Genomic DNA, 20,326 nt, shown 5'->3' with positions numbered 1-20,326 from the left:
TTAATTGTACATAATATTATATGACTGGGTAAATACAATTAAAGAGCTCTGTGTATCATGTAGTATAACTATTTTCAAACCATATATGAGAATATGAAAAATCTCATATTTTAATGAGCATGTTTTAAGTCTGGAGAACAGTTAAGAATCACAAACCTGTGGAAAAGGATTTAATCATGAATTTCTGCTCCAGTTTGAGAATAATTGGAGGTTTGAATGTGATGATTATACTCTAACATGGCTAACAGCCTAATTCAGAAAATAAATTATGGATATAATTCATATTTTAGGTTATTCATCCCTGCATTGGCTGATTCTGGGGCTGTGCATCGCTGTCACACCTGCAGTCCTACTTACTGGTGCTTTATCTGTCAGGCATTTAATAAGGGGAGGTAAGTATAGCATCTGCTCTGTCATTTATAGTCATTTTGATGACATCAGTGGATCCATGTTTGCAGCCACTTATCCTGTAGAGGGCATCTCAGCAGACATGGGGCATCAGGCAGGACTGTATCTACACAGGGTGCCTGTCCATTGCAGGGCTTAACTGTGATGTCATTAACATACAGTACCTTGATCCTGTGTCTCTGGTAACAAACACATATGTGTGAATATGAATTATTTGAGAAAGTTTTATAAGTGTAAACCCCAGCAAACCAAAAAAATGAACCAAAGCTGATGTCCTCATTGAAATTATACTTTAAATAACGCAAGAGCTGCATCTGGTGAGACTGACAGTCTGTACTGGGTGTCTGTAGGTGAGCATGCAGCAGAATGATCTGAGGATGGCTGTAGATCATTAAACTTTGCATAAACCATCATCTAATGTTAAAGAGCATGTGGTTAAATTTGGTTCTACTTTCCGTCTATAGATAAAAGCAGACAGGCTCTGTTGAGTCACTGTTCACATGTCACAGTTCCACAGATCATGGTTTCCGCAGCATTCATCCTGTGGGGTGTAACTGAAGGTGAGCCCATTAAATATAAAGAATGCTTTGAAAGGTGACAGATTTTCTTTATCTGTGTCTTTTCTGATTTAATGAAAATCTTTTTTAAGAACAACAGGCTGGCATTAGTAAATAAAATGGATTTATTAAGTTTAGTGGCTAAAGATCTAGGAGAGATCAGAGACACTGCAGACACTGCAGGCCAGACAGTATCATCACACACAAAGCATGTTTGTATAACAGCATCTTTTCAGCCACAGTCAGACTGGTGCCAAGGACAACCTCAGGAGTGCAATATATCTTAAATGAAAGCAGTGTTGTTGGTTTACAGTGTTGTTTCGCATGTGGTTTACATTGTTTTACAGTGGCATTAAGGTGCAATATTCTCAGATGGACAATATTCTTAGTTTTTATAGTGCTATTTTTTTTTTTATAGTTTTTACAGTGTTTTCCATTTTACAGTGTGTATCCTAATAGTCAGTGTTATATTATTACTAATGTCTGTACCTTGAGGTGTTTGTGGATATTTATTGCATTTTAAAGTATCTTTTTACTGTTTATTCTGTATCCTTATTACTTATCTTGACTTCAATGGTTTCTCTTTCCTACTGCTCACTCTAAGAACTTTGCACAAAAAAATTCTATGCAGTCATACTGTCTGTGCATGTACAAATGAGAAATAAATCTCTTGAATCTTGAATAATAATAATAACAACAACAACAACAATAATAATAATAATTCAGTATCTAAGTATATATGTTACTGTACTGTACTTCAAGCTAATGAACCACTGAAGCTGCACAATGTTTTCATGAACGCCACAAATTAGTGGACGCATTCTTTATTACTATTGTATTTAACTCTGACTTTTAATATAATAGGCTTTATGGCAGCCCAAGTGAATATAAGTTATCTGTAAGTCCCCCCCCCTTATGTTTTAGATTTTAACCAAAATAATCTCAATCGTTTGTGCCGTGTTTGTGCCGTACTAAATATCTTTCCGATAGTGAACTGCTGGCGGACACACACGGATCAGTTTTCACCAATTTTTTAAGTTCCGGAAACTTTTCCTCATGGTCATTCCCCCATTGCAGGGGATCTGATTCAGTGTCAATGCCAACAGACTGCAAGTAGGCAGACAGCTCTTTCAGTCCACTCTCTCTGTGTTGGTGTGACAGAATATGATATGTCATTGCCCTTTTCAAATGACTTGTGTAATCTATGTCAGGCGTGATCATGGTTAAATTGATGGTGATGCAAGAGTCTTAAGGTACAGCTGTTTGATTGTTTTGAATGTACAAGGTCTATCCTGCTCATTAAGTGATTGGTAACATCAGGGTTTGTCACAGGCCACATCACCAGTTGGTATAAATTCAAAACCTCTAGAAGTAGTCTTGAACGACTTGTTGCTCTTCTCTGAATATGGCTAAGGTTAAGAAGGAGCTAACGAGTGAGCAATGGGTTGGAATAAAGGTCCATTTTGATAGGCTGGCGTTACCGCCGCATAACCAAGAATCTGAGATGCAGTCCAAGTACTTTAAAATACACTTTAGACTGCCATGATGCCACCAATTCACACCAGAACCAAAAGGGGAGAGGCAGGAAAAGGAAACTTTCAGACAGATAAGGGAACCATTTCAAAATTCTCGGTCTTAAGGACCGAAGAAAGACCTAACGAGAACTGTGTGATAAAATCAACACCACAACGACAAATGGTGCAACAGTATCTTCAAGAACTGTGCATCAGAGACCGGGAGAAGAAGGACTTATTGGCAGAATAGCAACAAAGAAACCATTACTGAGAGAGAAAAATAGAGTGAAATGCCTGAAATTTACAAAAGAACACAAGAAATGGACAAAGGAAGTTTGAACAATTTGACGGAAGGAGGGGGAGAGATAAAAAGGAGTGTCTCTTGCCAACAGTGAAACATGGAGAGGGTAGTATTATGGTGTGGGATGCCACTGCAGCCTCAGTAACAGGTAACTTCGTGAAAATTGCTAGCATGATGGATGAGAAAGTATACCACAACATTCTGGTGAGGCACAGAGCACTATCTGGGAGTCATCTTATTGGACCTGGATGTATTTTCCAAGAAGACAATGACCCTAAACATTCTTACAACTATTGCCGGAACAACCTGTGACTCAAGCTGGAACATTGAAAATTAATGACAGGCCCCCTTAAAGTCCGGAACTCAACCCCGTTGAGCAAATTTGGGGCGAGTTGGAAAGTAAACTGAACAGATCTATTGTACATTCAAAGGAAAGCCTTTGGCTTGAGTTGCAGAATGCATGGGATAACATTAGTGTTGAAGTTCTCAGGAAATACATTAACACTATGTCAGAAACATGTGCTGTTGTAATTTCTGCAAATGGTTGATATTTAATTTAATATTAAATATTACAGTTAAAAGTGGGTAAAAACAGTATGACTCACTTCATCTGATATTTGTTGTGCTCAGCGCAACTATCTGCGTATTGCATGAACATTATGAAATGACATCATGTTTTGGAGGCAAAAAAGGTCAATATTTTCTGATCTGTCAGGTGTTCTAACAAATTTGGCCAAGTTAAAATCTATTTTATAATTCTCATGATCCAGCTGTGTCTTGTCCCCGTTTAGCCAGCAGAGGTCACTGGTCATCTTGTAATCACGTTATTCCCAGCCCTCATGTCATGCCCCATCACACCTGTCTGTATCAGTCCTGTTCCTGCCCGTCAGCCACTCAGCCCCCTGCATCCCCACAGCATGAAGCCACTCTGCCCACAGCCGTCTAGCAGCACTTCATTTCTCAGCCTTCTGACTCTCTGCAGCTTGCTGCAGTTCAGCCCACTAGCTCTCCATAGCACACCGCAGCTCAGCGATCAAAGGAGGGGAAAATGGAAGAAACTGGGAGGGGAGATGGCCGCAACTCCTGAGCCCTGGCCAGGCGAGACCACCAAGCTGGCAGTACCTCCATAACCCATCTTTGCCTCTGGTGCATCTCCAGAGCCTGTCTCTGCCTTTGCAGTGCCTTCAGAGTCCGCTACTCTGGTCCCTGAAGTTCCGGCCATTCAGCCAGTCCCTAAGGTCCCGGCAGCAGCCCCCTTCCAGACCTCGTCCTCTCTGGAACCCCCTTAGTGAGCTTGATATTGCCTTGTGTGTGGCCTTTCCGAGATGTTTTGCAGTTGCAGTCTTGCCAGGGTACTTATCACTAGGGTGCTTTTCACCTGTTGCCATCTCGTCGGCAACCTCCTCGCCAAGATGCTCCCTTCTGGCAGTCTCACCGCAGTTTCACTGGCGCCTCCTGGTGTCTCACTGCCACCCCCACTTGTCTCTTGGTGTTCTTGCCTGCTGCGCCATCAATGGTTGCTCTCTCTGGAGCCTGACTCCCCGATTGAGTCCCCTGTGCTGGAAATCTCGGTGGGTCTAGGGGGAGAGAGTTCTAAGGAGGACCCACCTGAGAACATGGAATGGGACCCCCAGGGCATCTCTTTTGGTCCTGATCTAAGTTTTGGTGGGTACCCTCTTTGGTCTGGACACAGGGCCTCACACCCACCTCATGTTCCCTGGTTCAGGAACATTCTGAAACTCTGTGGGCAACGGGAGGGGATATGGACAGCTCTTTGTGTCACAAAAGGGACATCAGGGTCATGTTTGCCTGTCTGGCTCTCTCTCATTCTCTAGTCCGCCATCAGCTGCTGGGTGGGCCCAAACTGCAGCCTCCTCGGCCCCCATGTTTCTCCCTGTTCACCCTGATCCTGATTCATCTTGACCAATGGGAACACCAGCGACCAGCACTCCCTGTACGTCACCCAGGTCCACGAGGTTCCAGGGGTGACCCTGGAGTCCTTCACAACCACCTGTCCTGCTTGGCTGCATTTGCAGATGCCACTTTGTGTCCCAGTGTTACCCTAGTCTGTGCCCTTGGTATCCGTCCTTGTCTTCGTTCCTTGTCCCAGTTGATGTTACTTAGTGCTCTCCGTCCTGGTTCCCTGCCTGTGTGCCACTCTGTATAGGTCCTCCATTTTGGCCCCTTGTGCTTACCCACTGGCCTTTGATGTTTGCATGGTTTGTGTTCTGGTTTCGGGTGTGCAGTTTGTCTGTACCTCTTTTCCCATGGCCCCTGCTCTCCCCTTTCACTCTTGTCCTCATTTTGTCTCATTTCTGGCTTCCCCGCTCTCATGGTAACCTTGTTCAGTTTGTCTGGTTCTTCTTGGCTTCCCTGTGGTCTCATCTCTATAGTTTATTAGGCCTGATTATTTTATTTATTTTTTGTTATGGACACGACCGTAGCATTAGAATTGTAACATATATTTATGCACAAGGATAATGCGCTGTGTTTAGTGTTGCACTGTCTCCTAAATCCACTCCACATTTTGGACAATTCTATGCTTCCAGCCTCAGCCCCATCAAATACCTTAGGGATGATGTGAGCCAGGCCTTCACATCTAGCATCAGTACCTGACCTCACAAATGCTCTTCTGGTTGAATGGGCAAGAATTCCAACACCCACTGCAAAATCTTGTGGCAGCTGTTTTTGCTGTAGATGGAGGACCAACTCTGTATTGATGCCTTTGGATTTAGAATGGCATGTCATAAAAGTTCCTGTAGGTGTACTGGCCAGGTGACCAAATCCTATCTAACTCACAAATAATAATAACTCAAATATTTTTACAAGGCACAAGCAATCTAGACTGGTTTGGACATATGATGGTGATGTCACCATGTACAACAAAATACATTTATATGTCAGAACCTAAAGCAGCACAAATGAAAATTTCAATGGTACAGACGTGGTACAAACCACTGTGACCGGTTTAGTTCAAATTGGAAGCAAATGTGGGGCCAAATTCATGGTGGTGACGTTACCATTTAAACATACATTTATATCTGTCGCCATTAATGCGAGATCCACTGGGAAGTTCAGCAAAGCAAGATCAAGTGGTGACTACTGCAAAAAATGCCTATCCAAAAAATAAGAAAAACTTGTAACTGCAGGCAGTGACTGAAGGGTCCAAAGTGTAGGAAGATCGTTCAGGTCGGACAAACAGTAGAGCAGTAATGCTGGAGAACTGGAGGACTGACTGTTACTGGTGACCAGGGTACTATAAAGTCAGACAGAACTACATAGTCCTGTAACAGGATGGAGATTTCTGAGTGTAGGTCTGACAGGTCAGCAGATGTAGGACAAAATCTAGAACCGTCTGGTGGAGTGTCTGAGCCCGACTGAATGTTTGAATGGATTTCAAATTTGGTTAAGCCAGGCCAAGGCAAGGCCAAGTTATAGCAGTCTGATCAAAACAGGCTTAATTTGGGTATGGTTTGGGCGTGGCTAATGGCTGTGGGATAGACAAATGTCAGACTTTCTTTAATATGTCTTGATCAGCTCTGCGGTCTGATTGGACTGACACCTCATTTGTCTGATTTGGTCTGATGAGGTAGGATTTGTAGGCAAAAGTAGGATTAGCAAATTGGCAAAATATCTAAGTAGGCGGAGCTTAATAGTTCAAATGGCAAATTGGTGGGGCAAGGCTGTAGAAAATATTTTGACTATAGGACTAATAGGTCAGGAGATATCGGCTGAAACATATGAGTGGGGGCGCTACAGTGCCCCCATCTGACTGACAGACTTGGGTCGGATAGTCTGAGTAGTGGGTAGGAATGCACATCTTCCTGCCAAGTCTGGTTGGTCTAGCTCTTACGGTTTAGGCTGCACATTCAGCTTTAGGGAAGAAAAATAATAATCCTAACAAAAACAATAAATGGTCCATAGCACTACATGCTTTGGACCCTTAAAAACTATTTAGAACAAGTGGCTTAATTCAAGCAAAATTATCTGCCAATGCAATAAAAAAAAAAAAGTGGCACTTGTCAAGTTTACAAACAAGTAAAAACATCTAAGAGCTTAAAAAACTCTAAATCTTGTTTTAGGTATAAAAAGACTCATTTTTGTATAACTCTTGTCTTAAAGTTTTGGGGTGCATTTCCCAAAACCTTCTTAACTCGTTCATATATTCTGCCATAAGTTGTCTCTTAATGCTCTAATGTGTTTCCCGAAACGTTATTAGTTAAGTATATCTTCCATAAGATATTCTTTCATATTGTTGGTCTGAGCCTCACTTAGTTGTCTCTTATCACATGGGGTATGGTGCAGGTGGGGAAAAGAGGTGACGAGCTCAGAGACAAACAAGGGTTCATTGAATTGAACAAGGAACACTGGGGAAAAGCTCAAAATAACAGGGAAAAAAACAGATTACCAAACTAAAAGAAAAAAAACATAATTAAGCAGGACTAGAGAAACCAAACAGAACAACATTAACACAAGTACCTAATACAATGACTGACCAAAGAACAAAACAAAGGCAAGCACTAAAATACACTGATGACTGGAACTAACGAGGATGGACAAGTGCAGAACACTGGACAAATCAACCAGTCACTGAAGGCGCAGGACAACGAACAACAGATGGGCAATTAACATTAACATTAACATTAACATGTGAAATCCTGAACAGTTTAGAAAATTTTATAGATGAGTGCTTCGAGCGAATTACTATGGGGAAATCAGACAAAACGCCAACTTCCTCCACCAGTAAAAGCAACTCATCCACCAAGAGAAGCCACCCTGAGGATTCCCCAGAAGCGGCTTCTGATACTAACGACGTGACGAACATTTTGGAGTCAATAGATAAAAGATGATCTAGCTTCTGTCCCTAATGGAAATTCTCCATAAAGAGTTCCAGGCTTTACGTGAGTCAACAAGAGGAGGCCATTGGGCCCATCAAGCTCGTTTGGGGAGAACTTAACTAATAGCTCAGAGTTGTTAAAATCTTATCTAGCTCTGAATTAAAGGAGCCCAGCGATTCAGCTTGTACTACACTAACAGGAAGACTATTCCATACTCTAACTACACGCTGTGTAAAGAAATGCTTTTGTCCCACTGTGACATTGTGCCTCTAATAACTACCCACTGCTTCCTGTCTGTTAACCAGTTTTCGATCCAAGCTGCTACAGTTCCTAAAATCCCTGCAGCTTTGAGCTTAAACTGATTGCCGTATAGTTTGCTGGATTACTTCTATCCCCTTTTTTGAATATGGGCGTTATATTAGCATGCTTCCAATCAGAAGGTACACCACCAGCAGATAAGGATTTCTGAAATAGTAAAGTTAAAGTTTGGCTAATAATATCCCTCATCTCTTTTAAAGCTATAGGTAAGATGCCATCAGGGCCCTGCGATTTATTTATTTTGAGCTAAGCTACAGTAGGCTTTGTACCACATCAGCCTCAGTTATACATATATTGGTCGTAGACGATGCTGTATTTCTACTAAATGGTGGTAAGTTACTCGTGTTCTCTACTGTGAACACCCGTGTAAAATTAACAGCACATTAAACTCATTTACTATATCAATTTAATTTTCAATTTTAAGGCCCCTACTATCCTGCAAATTATCCTACTGTGTTACATTTATAAAGAACACCACTGTCTCTTGTGCAGCAGTCAAGCAGTTACTGCATGGACGGAATAATCTTTTCTCGAGCCATCAATGTCAACCAATCAGGTGTTCCAGTGCCTTAAGGTCACACTTAAGAAGCACTCGTTTAAGCAATATCTTAAGGGATTGTTTGGGAACCAGATGTTAGAATCACCTTTCGTAAGATATATTTTGCTAAGAGATGCTAAGAGTCATCGTAAAAGGGGAAACACACCCTTGATTGGTTAAAAAAAAAAAACTACTTGAAACAAGACAAAATATCCTTAAGGTCAAGTTAATAAAATGGGTCTACTTCAAAATACATTTATTTCAATTATGTAGCTTGTTTTAGTATCACATCTGCTTATATTTAGTTGTAGCATCTGAGTGGGATTATTCAAATTCCAAAAATGAAATAATAAGCTTAATATTCTGAATTTAGGACAGGCACAATAGTAAAGATTTTAATTTATTGCAGTGCAAACTGAGATCTAATCTAAAGAACTGCACCTGAATATTGCAAAACTTTCCCTGAATGTTATCTTGTGTTTCTCAGGATCCGCAGGAGAGGCTGTTACTTGTGCTGTCATCAGTCTGATGAATATCCTGGTGCTGTTTATTATAGCTCCATATGTGGACTCAACAGGTATGTTTCCTCATTTTCATATTTTTCCTTCTGTTTTCAGTATACACTGTTCAAAGAAGGTAACTATTTGAAAAAATAAAATATAATACAAGTGATTATAACAACACTTTTAGAAGAAATTAATATAGAGCACATTTTTCATGGTGTCTCCATATAATTGCTGTTTCTTCTGCAGCCCAATTGCTGTTGGTTTTAACAGTGCAATTTTCAGCTCATATACTGTAATGTGAGGTTTTCAATTTTAACATAAATGTCTGTTGTAGCTTGTGTATGATTTTATATACAGATTTAAAATGTTCCAAATTCAGTTAGTGTCTCAATTGCAGTTTTGTTTATAGTATTTTTCTGTCAAATGTAGATGTTCATAGAGCACGAACGTGCTGATTAAAGTTAAACTGAACCCTCCTATATGATGAGAATCCAGGTATAAAATATGTAACTGCAGATAAGCATATTGGCCATAAATGCTCCTTTAGCTAAAGTGATGTTTTAATTCTGTTTTCCTTGTGCTGGAATGACATGTGAGTTTGTTTCTTCTGAAGGAACAATGTTATAAAGCAAATTACAGGGTGACACGTCACATATTTATATGTAAGAATAACAGGGTGTCACAGTTATATATGTAAAAATAACAGGGTGACATGTCACATTATATATGTAAAATAACACGACAGCTTTGATCTGTGATGGCAGCCTTACTGTTCTACCATTCAGTATATCAAAACCATTTTGTGTTTCATATTTAAAGTGCGCTATACACAACACATATATTTTATCTAATCAAATCAAACAAATTTGTCACAAAATACTTGCCAACTAATTTAATAGTAAAATACATGGTGATATCATTGTGTGTTTTTCACCATGACTGGGGTACATAAGGAGAGACCCATAAACATACACTTAGTATATATTAAGTGCTATGCAGAACTTGCTCGCAAGCAATCTGCAAAATGAACCTGACGTCATTAAAAGAAATATTACCGGGATCTGATTGGATTGTGAAAATGAACAAAGTGTCACAATTGTGGCATTACAGCAAAGTGTAATGTTTTGCATGTGTAGATGTGCAAGGTACAAATTGTGCAAGTGGTAGAGATCGGGTAGAAACAATAAGCATTACTAGCCATTTTTGTACATCTGTTTCCACTGCTGCTGCGTCCTGCTGGGTCCCCTCCTCAGTGCATCTACCGGTAGACAACTGCTCACACAGAATCTCCAAAAGCATTTCTGTGCCAGAGGCAATTGCTTCTTCTCCCTGGCAATGCCCATATGGATGATGAAGCTGTTCACCACCACACAATCCATGAAGTGGCAGAATAACTTCATGTACCATTTCGTGGCCTTCTTTGGCACAGTGTAGTGCTTTATGAGGGCGTCAGGTAAATCTACGCGCCCCATGTATTTATTATACTCCAACACTGCGTCAGGTGCTGGCACACACTGCTGTCTCCACCCATCAGCTACCTTCATACGGCGAGAAACCCAATGTCCACTGAAAGCCTTGTGGATGGAAGAACACATGGTAACTTCCCTTGTGTCTATCTTTTTCACATAGAGGAGAGGACCTTTCTTTGAGCAGAGCTTTCTTTGGTAAACCATTAATTATTAACCATTAACCATTAATTCCCTGGTTTTAGGGAAGTTAATCCTATTTTCCCTGATCATGCTACAGGCCCCAATGTTCAGAGAGTAGAGATGGGTGAAGAGAGCCATGCTCATATAGAAATTGTCCATATAGAGTCTATACCCAGGTCCCAGGAAGGACAGAGGAAGGAGGTTGACCATAGCAATAAGTGGGAGCAACGTTAAAAGCAGGACCAGGAAGCGCTTTTATAACAGGAATAACAAGAGAGAGAACAAGCAGCAGCTGGAGTGAATCATACGAGGAATAAGAGTTAGGACAAACAGCTGTGAATGAACAGCTGTGGCTCATTGAGGTTGGGGAAGGAACTGGGGAGGAAACAGAAAGGGTAGAGTCAGGGTGTAACAGTTACCCCCCCCCCCCAATGCGTACACTCTGGAAAGACAGAGGAGGGGACCTAGAGGGACCAAACAACAGGGCAGGACACAGATGGGAACAAACAGGGTTAACAAGACACACAAGACTATCTCCCCAGGACCCGAGGGAAAAAGGCCTCCAGACTGAACAGGGCAAGACAAAACACTGGATGGGTACTGACACAGGACCTGGGCCCAAGGTCACGGAACAAACCAGGGTGAGGCCAGGGACAGCAGGGGGAACACCAAGCCAGATACACACCAGGACAGGACACCAGACCAGAGACAACAAAGCACAAGGTACAGAAGCTCAGCAGGGACTGTGGAACAAAAGGGGCAATGACAGAGACCACAGCAAACAAAGGACACACCAAGGTTATTTTCGTAAACGAAAACTGAATCTAAGACGAAAACTATTGGTTAAAAAACATTTTCGTAAACTGAAATAAAATTAAAAATTCATAATAACTGAAAAACTAAAACTAAACGAAACTAGCAACAGCTATTAAAAAAATAACTAAAATAAAATAATAATTGCCAAAAAATAAATAATCGCTTTCGTAATTAATAAGCGTTCATCCACTTCGGAAAATCGGACGTGTGTCTGTTTAGTTTAAACCAACAGGCTGCTTTATTTGTGCATCACCTGTAGATGGCGAATGATGCAACTGAGGCTGACAGCGAGATTAGTTACAGGTAACTGATAGATAAAGAAGACGGACATGAATGATGGCTGCCGGTAGGAAACGACAGAGTCCTGTTTGGGACTATTTCGAATTCAATTTAGAAACTGGAAAAAGCAAATGCATTGTTATGTTCAACAACACAAACTGTGGTGTTGAAATTAAGGGGAAAAACCCCACAAACCTTAAAGTACATCTCCAAACTAACCATCGGGAAGAATACAAGTCGTTCATGGCAAAAGATTCAGAAAGGAAAACTACTGATGATAAAGTCGGCGAGAGTGCTAGCTCTCAAATTCAACTTGGCAAGCAGCAGACTCTGACATCGTGCTTACAAAAAGCGGAGGTTTGGCCAACAAATTCACATGACTATAAGAAACTTGAAAATGCACTTGTAGATTTGTTTGTTGAAACTGGCATGTCTACTAGATTTTGTGATTCGGTAGCCTTCAAAACTTTTAATGCTGCTCTAGACCAAAGATTCATTACCCATGATTCTGTTCTTGCTTAAGTAATATTGAACACTACAGACATACAAACACAATGCACAAACCTGTTCATTACTTAATTTCACTTTACAGCAGGTTGTTTTTGTTGTAGCTGACTTTAAATGTTTACTGATATACCAGTGGTCACACTGATACTGTTATACTGTACATGTAAAAATGGAAACTACATTTTTTACAGGATTTCATTGTTATGATGTATTCATCTATTTTTTTTTTCATGCTTTTCTTTTATACTTTTAAGTTGAATTTGTTTGGTTCTTTTTTTGTATCTTAAACCCTTATGTTATTTTTGTTATTCAGAGTTAACCACAGTTAAATGTCAACTGTGCAAACACTAAATGTTGCTGAAATAAATACCTTTCTTTGGTCTGCATACTGGAAGTGTTCTGCTAACTGTGCCAAACTATAATTACTAAAACTAAAACTGAAACTAAATATATAAAAATAAAATAGAAATGTTTTCACAAAATAAAAACTAAACGAAAACTAAGAAAACCATTAATGAAACAAACTAAAACTAAACTAAAATTCATAGCAAATTTGAAAACGATATTAAAATAAAAACGAATTTAAAAATGCAAAACTATAATAACCTTGGGACACACTACCAAATAGGGCAGACAAGTGGAGGGACAATAAGAATAGGGGCAGAGATACAATCGAGGACCACAAGGAACACAGGCCAGGGCAAACTAAAAACAGAACAAGGCAAGGGGTTAGAACTGGGACACAACAAAGGAGAACGGGATTAGGCAAGGGGGTCCGGTAAAACCCGGGATGCTGGGCACTGACCCAAGGATGCGGGTCCTCCTGAGCTTCAGAGGGCCAGTGGGACCAGGAGGTGCTGAGAGATCCAGGGAGCTGGGTGGCTAGGCCGGGACCAATGAGCATGGAGGGGCCTGCATGGCCGGGGTCAGGTGGTACCAATGGAACTGCAAGGCAGGCATCAGAAGATGCCCTGGGATGTGAACCAGAACCAAAAAAGGGGGGCACCGCTGGAACTGCAGGACAGAGGGGAGCCACTGAGACTGCAGGGTGGGGGGGAGGCACCGCCAAAACTGTCTGACCAGAACCCAAGGATGACGAAGGACCTACTGGGCTAGGGCAGAGATGGGGGCAGGAAACGGAACAGCCGCCATGGACAGTATGCCCCCACCACACTCTCCAGGAGACCCTCGGCCAAGCCCTCTCCGTGACCCTTGTCAATACCTGGGACCTCCCCAGACCCTGGAACTGGAGTGACCTGAGTCCTGGACCAGGACAGGGGCCCACGGACCAGGACCCAGGGCAAGACCCAAAGGGTCCCAAGTCTTCTAGTAGGCTGTCCTCTGGATCCACCCCTCTGGGCTGGTGGTGGCCGTGGAGCTGGGGCTAGCGGTGGCTGGGAGTCAGGCACAAGGCTGGTTAGCAGCCACGGCCTCTCCTGGGCTGTGCACAGCAGCAGCTTCTCCTGAGATGGGAGCGGCAGCCATGTCATGGACTGTCTCAGGGGTTGGACTCAAACACAGGCTCTGTCAGCTTCCTCAACCTCCGCTTCCACAGGCAGGAGCTGACAGAAGGTCTCAGGGAGTCGGGTGAATCTGCAGTAGGCTGAGGAGTTAGTGGGAGGAACAGCCTCATCCCTGAGGAGCTGCTATATTTGGTCTATGGACAGTCAGGCCAAATGTTTCTCTTGGAGTTTCAAATCTGGGGTGAGCCCTGCAAATATCTCCCTGACCTGCTCGAAGACTGCTCTGGCTGCGGGCATTGTCCACACAGAGGAGGTGGACCTCAACTCTTTGTGGGCGACCAGGAGAGAGATGAAGTTTCTCGTTAGTAAGCGGGATAGCTCCGGCAGAACCCCAGGCCCGTCCAGTGTGAACACCTTGTAACAGGGATGGCTTACCCCCAGGACCGCTTCCTAAGTCTCTGCCTGATCCAGAGGAGAACGCTTCCCCTCTACTGTCAGGCATTCCAACCTGGAACCACTGTAGAGTACAGTCCAAGGACTGGGGTGAAGGCAGGAGGTTGGACACTGAGGACAGCGTGTGGGCAAGATTAGCTGTGAAGGAGACTCCGTGGGAGCATCGCAGAGGAGTCGTGTCATTCCGTCATGACTTGGGAGCAGGTGGTGTCAGGCAATCAAAAGGAGGTTTACAGGGATTACATGGGATCAAAAAGGAAGACTAATGGCACAAGCAACAAGTAGGAGTGATGCTAATGACAAGACTCAGGAGGACAGGACTAGGAAACACTTTTTTACTAGGAATGACAAAAGAGAGAATGAGCAGCAGCTGGATTGAACCACACAAGGGCTGGAAAAAGAGGTAGGACAAATGATGAACAGGCGTGACTCACTAAAAAGGCATACGTGCATATTTGAAAGGTTCGACTTTCAAGATGGTGCCAGTGTGTGTGGCCTGCCGTCAGCTGTTGTCAGCTCTGTCTGTGTTAGTCCTGTTTGTGTCACTCGTCCTGGGTTTTGCCGATTGTCTACTTACCTACGATCACCAAATCCTTTTTTCTATTGGGCTTACTACTGAGAGTTTGGTAAGGCACAATTCGAGACTCCACCACTCTTCGCATATACTATCTTGTCGGGAGTACCTGCATACTTGTACTGCGTGCCTATCTATCTACCTCGGAGGAAGCGTCCTACCCGCTGCCGCCGGGGTAAACGAAGCGGTTTGCTGGTCAGACTGAAATCTGCCCTGTCATCTTTTCCTCTGAATTTTTTCGATCGACTGCTGACTGTACCTGAATCGGATCGCCGCCACTTCACCACTTGCAGATTAATTTTGAAGCCTGCATACACCTCGCTGGTACCTGTCGTCAGCCTGGGTGAAGAGCTTCCAGCTCCCCACGTTCGGTTGCTGTATCTCTGACAAGACGGGGTAAATCCCAGAAGCCTTCAACCTATTGCCCGGGCTCCCTGAATTGCCAACAATGTGGCATCGACTAAGATGGCCCTGGTGAATGCCAGGCCTTTGAGTAACAAAACTTTTATTCTCAATGATTTTTTTACGTTCCAAGGATTGGACCTACTCTGTGTGACTGAAACCTGGGCAAGCGCTGGTGAGTCAAGTTTATTTACTGAACTCATTCCAGCTGACTGCACTTATTTTAATACACCGCGGACATCGGGACGAGGTGGAGGAGTCGCTGCCGTTTTAAAGAAATCTCTTTATTTTAAACAACTGGCTCCAGCGCCATATGCTAACTTTGAGTTGAATTTATTTGAGCTGGATAAATCTGATCCAGTTTTCTGCGCAGTGATCTACCGCCCACCAAAATATAATAAGGATTTTATTAATTACTTTTCAATCTTCTTGTCTGGAATAATGCCAAAATATGATCGGATTTTAATTATTGGGGATTTTAACATTCACGTTTGTTGCCCCTCCAAGCCCCTTGCTAGAGACTTTTTGGATATACTGGACTTTTCATTTGGAGCAATCCATCACTGGCCCTACTCATACGATGGGGCATACACTCGATCTTATTTTATCATATGGGCTATCTGTGTCTGATGTTAAAACATTAGATGCTGTATTTTCTGATCATATGCCTATTTAATTTCATATTTGTTTTCCCTGTCATACCTCTAAGCCGAGTGTGCTGGTGCGCTGTCAGCACTTAATAACCTCTTCCATTGCTGCGATCTTTTCTGCCGGTATTAAAAATGTTGATCTATATTCTACACTTTCTTCTTGTCAGAATACTGAAGAGTTAACCTTGTCATTTTTATCCACTTGTCAAACCATTCTGGACATTGCGGCACCGTATAAAACCCTGCGTCCTGAGTCTAAATCTGAACCGTGGCTAAAGATGTCACTCAATCAATTAGACGAGAGTGCAGGAGGGCTGAACGCTTGTGGAAAAAGAATCGGCTGCAGGTGTCATTAGACATTTTAAAGGAAAAACTGTGTATGTACCAGGAAACTGTTAAAGCTGAAAAGGTTAAACATTTTTCTAATATAATCTCAAATAATAGTCACAAGCCTGGAATTCTCTTCCATACCATCGATGCTGCTCTTAATGGCACTCATTCCAAATGTCTAGATGCCTCCATTGACACTTGTGAGAAATTTCGGCACTTTTTTGTGGATAAAGTTAATAATATTAGAGCTCTTATTATACCCCCCTCTTACGTCCCATTAGCCTCTCCATCCTGTTCGACTTCTTTTAGTCAATTTGACTAAACTTTTGATTGTCTTTGTCCACCATTGAGGAAGTGATTTGTACTATGAAATTAACAGCTGGTCCTATAAATGTTGTTCCTCCCTGTCTCATTAAAGATACGTTTGAGGTTTTAGGTCCTTGTATTCAGACAATGATCAACAGTAGCCTGACCTCCAGTATTGTCCCAGCCTACTTCAAAAATGCCTTAGTACAACCACTGTTAAAGAAACCGCATCTCGATACTTCCATCTTGTCTAATTTTAGACCAATTTCTACACTTCCTTTTATTTCTAAGCTTCTGGAAAAACTGGTCCTGCTTCAACTTCAGTCTTATTTGGATATGCATAAGATCCTTGAACCATTACAGTCAGGTTTTAAAGCTCTCCATAGTACAGGGTCTGCATTGTTGAAGGTCTATAATGATCTTTTATTAGCTGTTGGTGACTATGCTATCCTTGTACTGCTGGACCTTACAGCAGCATTTAAAACAGTTGACCACAGTATTTTAATCTCCCAGCTGGAGCATTTTGTGGGCATTACAGTGATTGCACTAGAGTGGTTTAGATCCTACCTTTCTGACAGAAGTTCTTCTGTCAGTATTGGGGACTGTACATCCTCTCGTGCATCTGTTCACTGTGGAGTCCCACAAGGCTCCGTACTTGGCCCTATGTTGTTTTCTTTATACATCCTTCCGCTGGGAGCCATTTTAAATAAATATGGCATCTCATTTCATTTTTATGCCGATGATGCACAAATCTACTTGCCTTTAAAACGGACTGACACTAGTTTTTTAAAATCATTATTTGACTGCCTTGAAGAAATTAAACAATGGATGGCTCTTAATTTCTTAAATTTCAATGAAAACAAAACGGAGGTTCTTTTTTTTTAAACCCAATACCAGTAGTAAATGCCCCAGATTGGACCTTGGTTCCTTAGAACCTTATGTTAAGTCTTCGGTACGGAACATGGGTGTAATTATGGATGGGGACTTTAAAATGGACAAGCAAATAAGCTCTGTGGTCAAGTCAAGCTATATCAATTTAGCCAAAGTTAAGCCCTTTTTAAATCTTAATGATTTTGAGAAGGCCATACATGCTTTTATTACATCACGGCTTGACTACTGCAATGCTCTTTATTTTGGACTTCCACAGTCACTTTTATCACGGTTACAGTTGGTCCAGAATGCAGCAGCACGACTGCTGACTGGTACTAAAAAGAGAGAACACATTACACCAGTTCTAGCTTTACTCCACTGGCTCCTGGTTCATTTTAGAATTCATTTTAAGATTTTATTGACGGTTTTTAAGGCTCTTAATGGGCAGGCCCCACCATACATAGCTGATCTTGTTCATCTTCAGCCAGCCCATAGATCTTTGAGATCTAATGGTAACACCCTCCTGCACATTCCCCGATCTCGGCTTAAACAGAAGGGTGATAGAGCCTTTGCAATTGCTGCGCCTCGTTTATGGAATCAGCTACCACGTGATATTAAATTTGCTCCAACTACCTCCGCTTGTAAATCTAGGCTTAAAACTTATTTGTTCTCGATCGCCTTTCCAGACTTTTAGTTATTTCCATTTATATCTTTTGTTGCTGTTTCGTTGCTTGTTTTTTATAGTTTTTTTTAATGATTCTTTTATGATCCTTGTACAGCACTTTGGTGCAGTGTTATAACTGCTGTAAATGTGCTATAGAAATAAACTTGACTTGACATGGTTTGCTGGGGCGGAAACAGGAGGGGTAGAACCAGGGCGTGCAATCTGCGACTCAAAAACTGTGATAAAATCCGAACTGTGAGTTTTGTGATCTGTTGCACCCCTACAGCAAAGCCAGGTGACCTTGACCGAAGCCAGCTTGAGGTTACCAAGGTCCAGACCATTTGATGTGAGATGTCCTAATATTGCACCTTACGGGAGTGTGGCCTGGGACAAATTGCGAGTTTGAAGTAATACAATACAAAACTCTATTCTTACAATCTTTAGTATATCCAAGGGAAAAGAGAAAAAGTCTACAATACAGCAGTTGTTGGATATTAAGCAATTTCCCTGTGGTATCCTGATTGTTCCTCTTATAAAATAATATTACCTGAAATACCACTCCACACCATTAGGAGTGTTGTCTACTTTTGGGGAAGTCAGACAAGGGTGAAAAAAGAACCTCAGAGGGGTTCAGAGAGCGCGAGTGCAGGCTGTAAAAGTAATTGGTTCTGTTCCCCAATAAACGCACCAGTTAACTGTGATTCCTGTAAGTGATATCGATCGGCCATACACTAAGTTATCACATTGCCTAAGGGATCAAGTTTTTTTCTGATTTCTGATTCTGATATTAATAGAACCGCAGACCAAAAAAACTGACATTTTCCATTAATTTTCACAAAAACAACAAAACAATTATGAAGTAATGTTGGCTAAATTATTTATTCCATCACAAATATAAACATAATACCAATACTTACAAAATGACATTTTTGGGGTCAACAACAATTATGCCCTGATTCTGATAAATGAAATACTGTTTGTCTACACACATGATCACCAGTACCTATCTTCTACAAAAAGCCTCCATCTCATCTATCAGATCTGGATTTGTTTCGTCTGTCTTCCAACCATAGTTAGAATAAGTTTTTGCGAGTTCTTCTCCCAGGTTATATGATTTACAAAATATATATCACAGGTAATGCTGTGGCTACTGAGGCCGTGTGTCAGGTCCAATACCACACACATTCCCTGGTTTCTCGCTATACTTCCACCCTCTGTATTCCCTGTGTAGAACCGGCCTTGCGCCAGGTCTGGTTTTTCTCTGAGGTTCCACCCTCTGCCTTTCCTGTGAAAGGTTTGCATTTTGTAAATGTGTACTGCATCTTCCATCAAGGATGTACATAATTCACTACCATCCTTGTGGGCCCAGGTTCAATCTGTATTGTGTGTGCATGTTCTGTATACTTGATTGATAAATGTAATCATAGTGTGTAGCTGGTGTGTTTGTAACCCACAGTGTTTGCAGATGTGAACGTGGCGCGTCACATTGCTAATGCGTTATGAACGTCTCTGTTGGTTCATGGTTTTTGGTTGGGGTAACTTTAGTGATTCTTGATTAAATCTAATTTTTGCAAATTCAGTGGTTGTACATAATGAAATCTGATGAATATCAGTTTAACTTGAATATCATAATGGTCTGACTGCACAGACCATTTTTAAAAATAATTAAGGGTAACTATTGTGACTAGAGATGTGTTTCTGTTGCATTGTACTTGTTCAAATATTTCTGTTGCATTGTATTCGTTCAAATAACGCTTGTATATTTATTTTACAGACAAGGTGGGATATATTAAATTCACGACCATGTCTATAGGAAGCTTCATCAATATTATAGCTGTATGTGCAGGTAAGTTTAAGTGTAATAGTGTGTGGTGATGGGTATCTTAGCAGGTTAGAGATCTGTGTCCATGTTTGGAAGGTTGTGGATTCAAATTCCATTGCTGGCAGAATAGCAATATCACTGCAAGGCCTTTTATCCAGATTGCATCAGGGATGCTGACTGACTCACAGCTGTGATCGTCATTTGAGTGTTTCTTTGGACAAAAGCTTCTTGTGAGTAAAATGTAATTTTATAAATATGAAATAGAATAAAGCAGCAGTCCCTGGCGCATCTTTAAAGATTCCAAACATACTGCAGTGTTTTGTCATGTACTGCTCATTTTTCATCTCATTATCAGACTTTAGGTGACACCCAAAAAAAACTGTAATCCCATAGATACATCCATCCATCCATTATCTCCCACTGAATCTGGGGTTGGGTCGAGGGGACAGCAGTTCAAGCAGGGAAACCCAGACTTCCCTCTCCCCGGCCACTTCCTCCAGCTCCTCTGGGGGAATCCCGAGGCGTTCCCAGGCCATACAGTAAAATTTGAGACATAGTCCT

General features: G+C 41.7%; 1 protein-coding gene across 1 annotated transcript in view; it reads left to right on the top strand.

The window, feature by feature from the left end:
* LOC140593640 (uncharacterized) overlaps positions 1–20,326 on the top strand; it is a 53,338-nt gene that overhangs the window by 2,328 nt on the left and 30,684 nt on the right. Inside the window, exons 4-7 of the mRNA XM_072718686.1 lie at positions 291–392; positions 873–968; positions 8,962–9,051; positions 19,718–19,789. Of these exons, the coding sequence (XP_072574787.1) occupies positions 291–392; positions 873–968; positions 8,962–9,051; positions 19,718–19,789 (360 nt within the window). The remainder of the gene's footprint in view (positions 1–290; positions 393–872; positions 969–8,961; positions 9,052–19,717; positions 19,790–20,326) is intronic.

This window comes from Paramormyrops kingsleyae, chromosome 12 (assembly GCF_048594095.1).
Source record: "Paramormyrops kingsleyae isolate MSU_618 chromosome 12, PKINGS_0.4, whole genome shotgun sequence".
Classification (NCBI taxonomy): Eukaryota; Metazoa; Chordata; class Actinopteri; order Osteoglossiformes; family Mormyridae; genus Paramormyrops; species Paramormyrops kingsleyae.
Note: the sequence above shows the minus strand (reverse complement) of the source record. Positions and strands in the feature narration are given on the sequence as shown.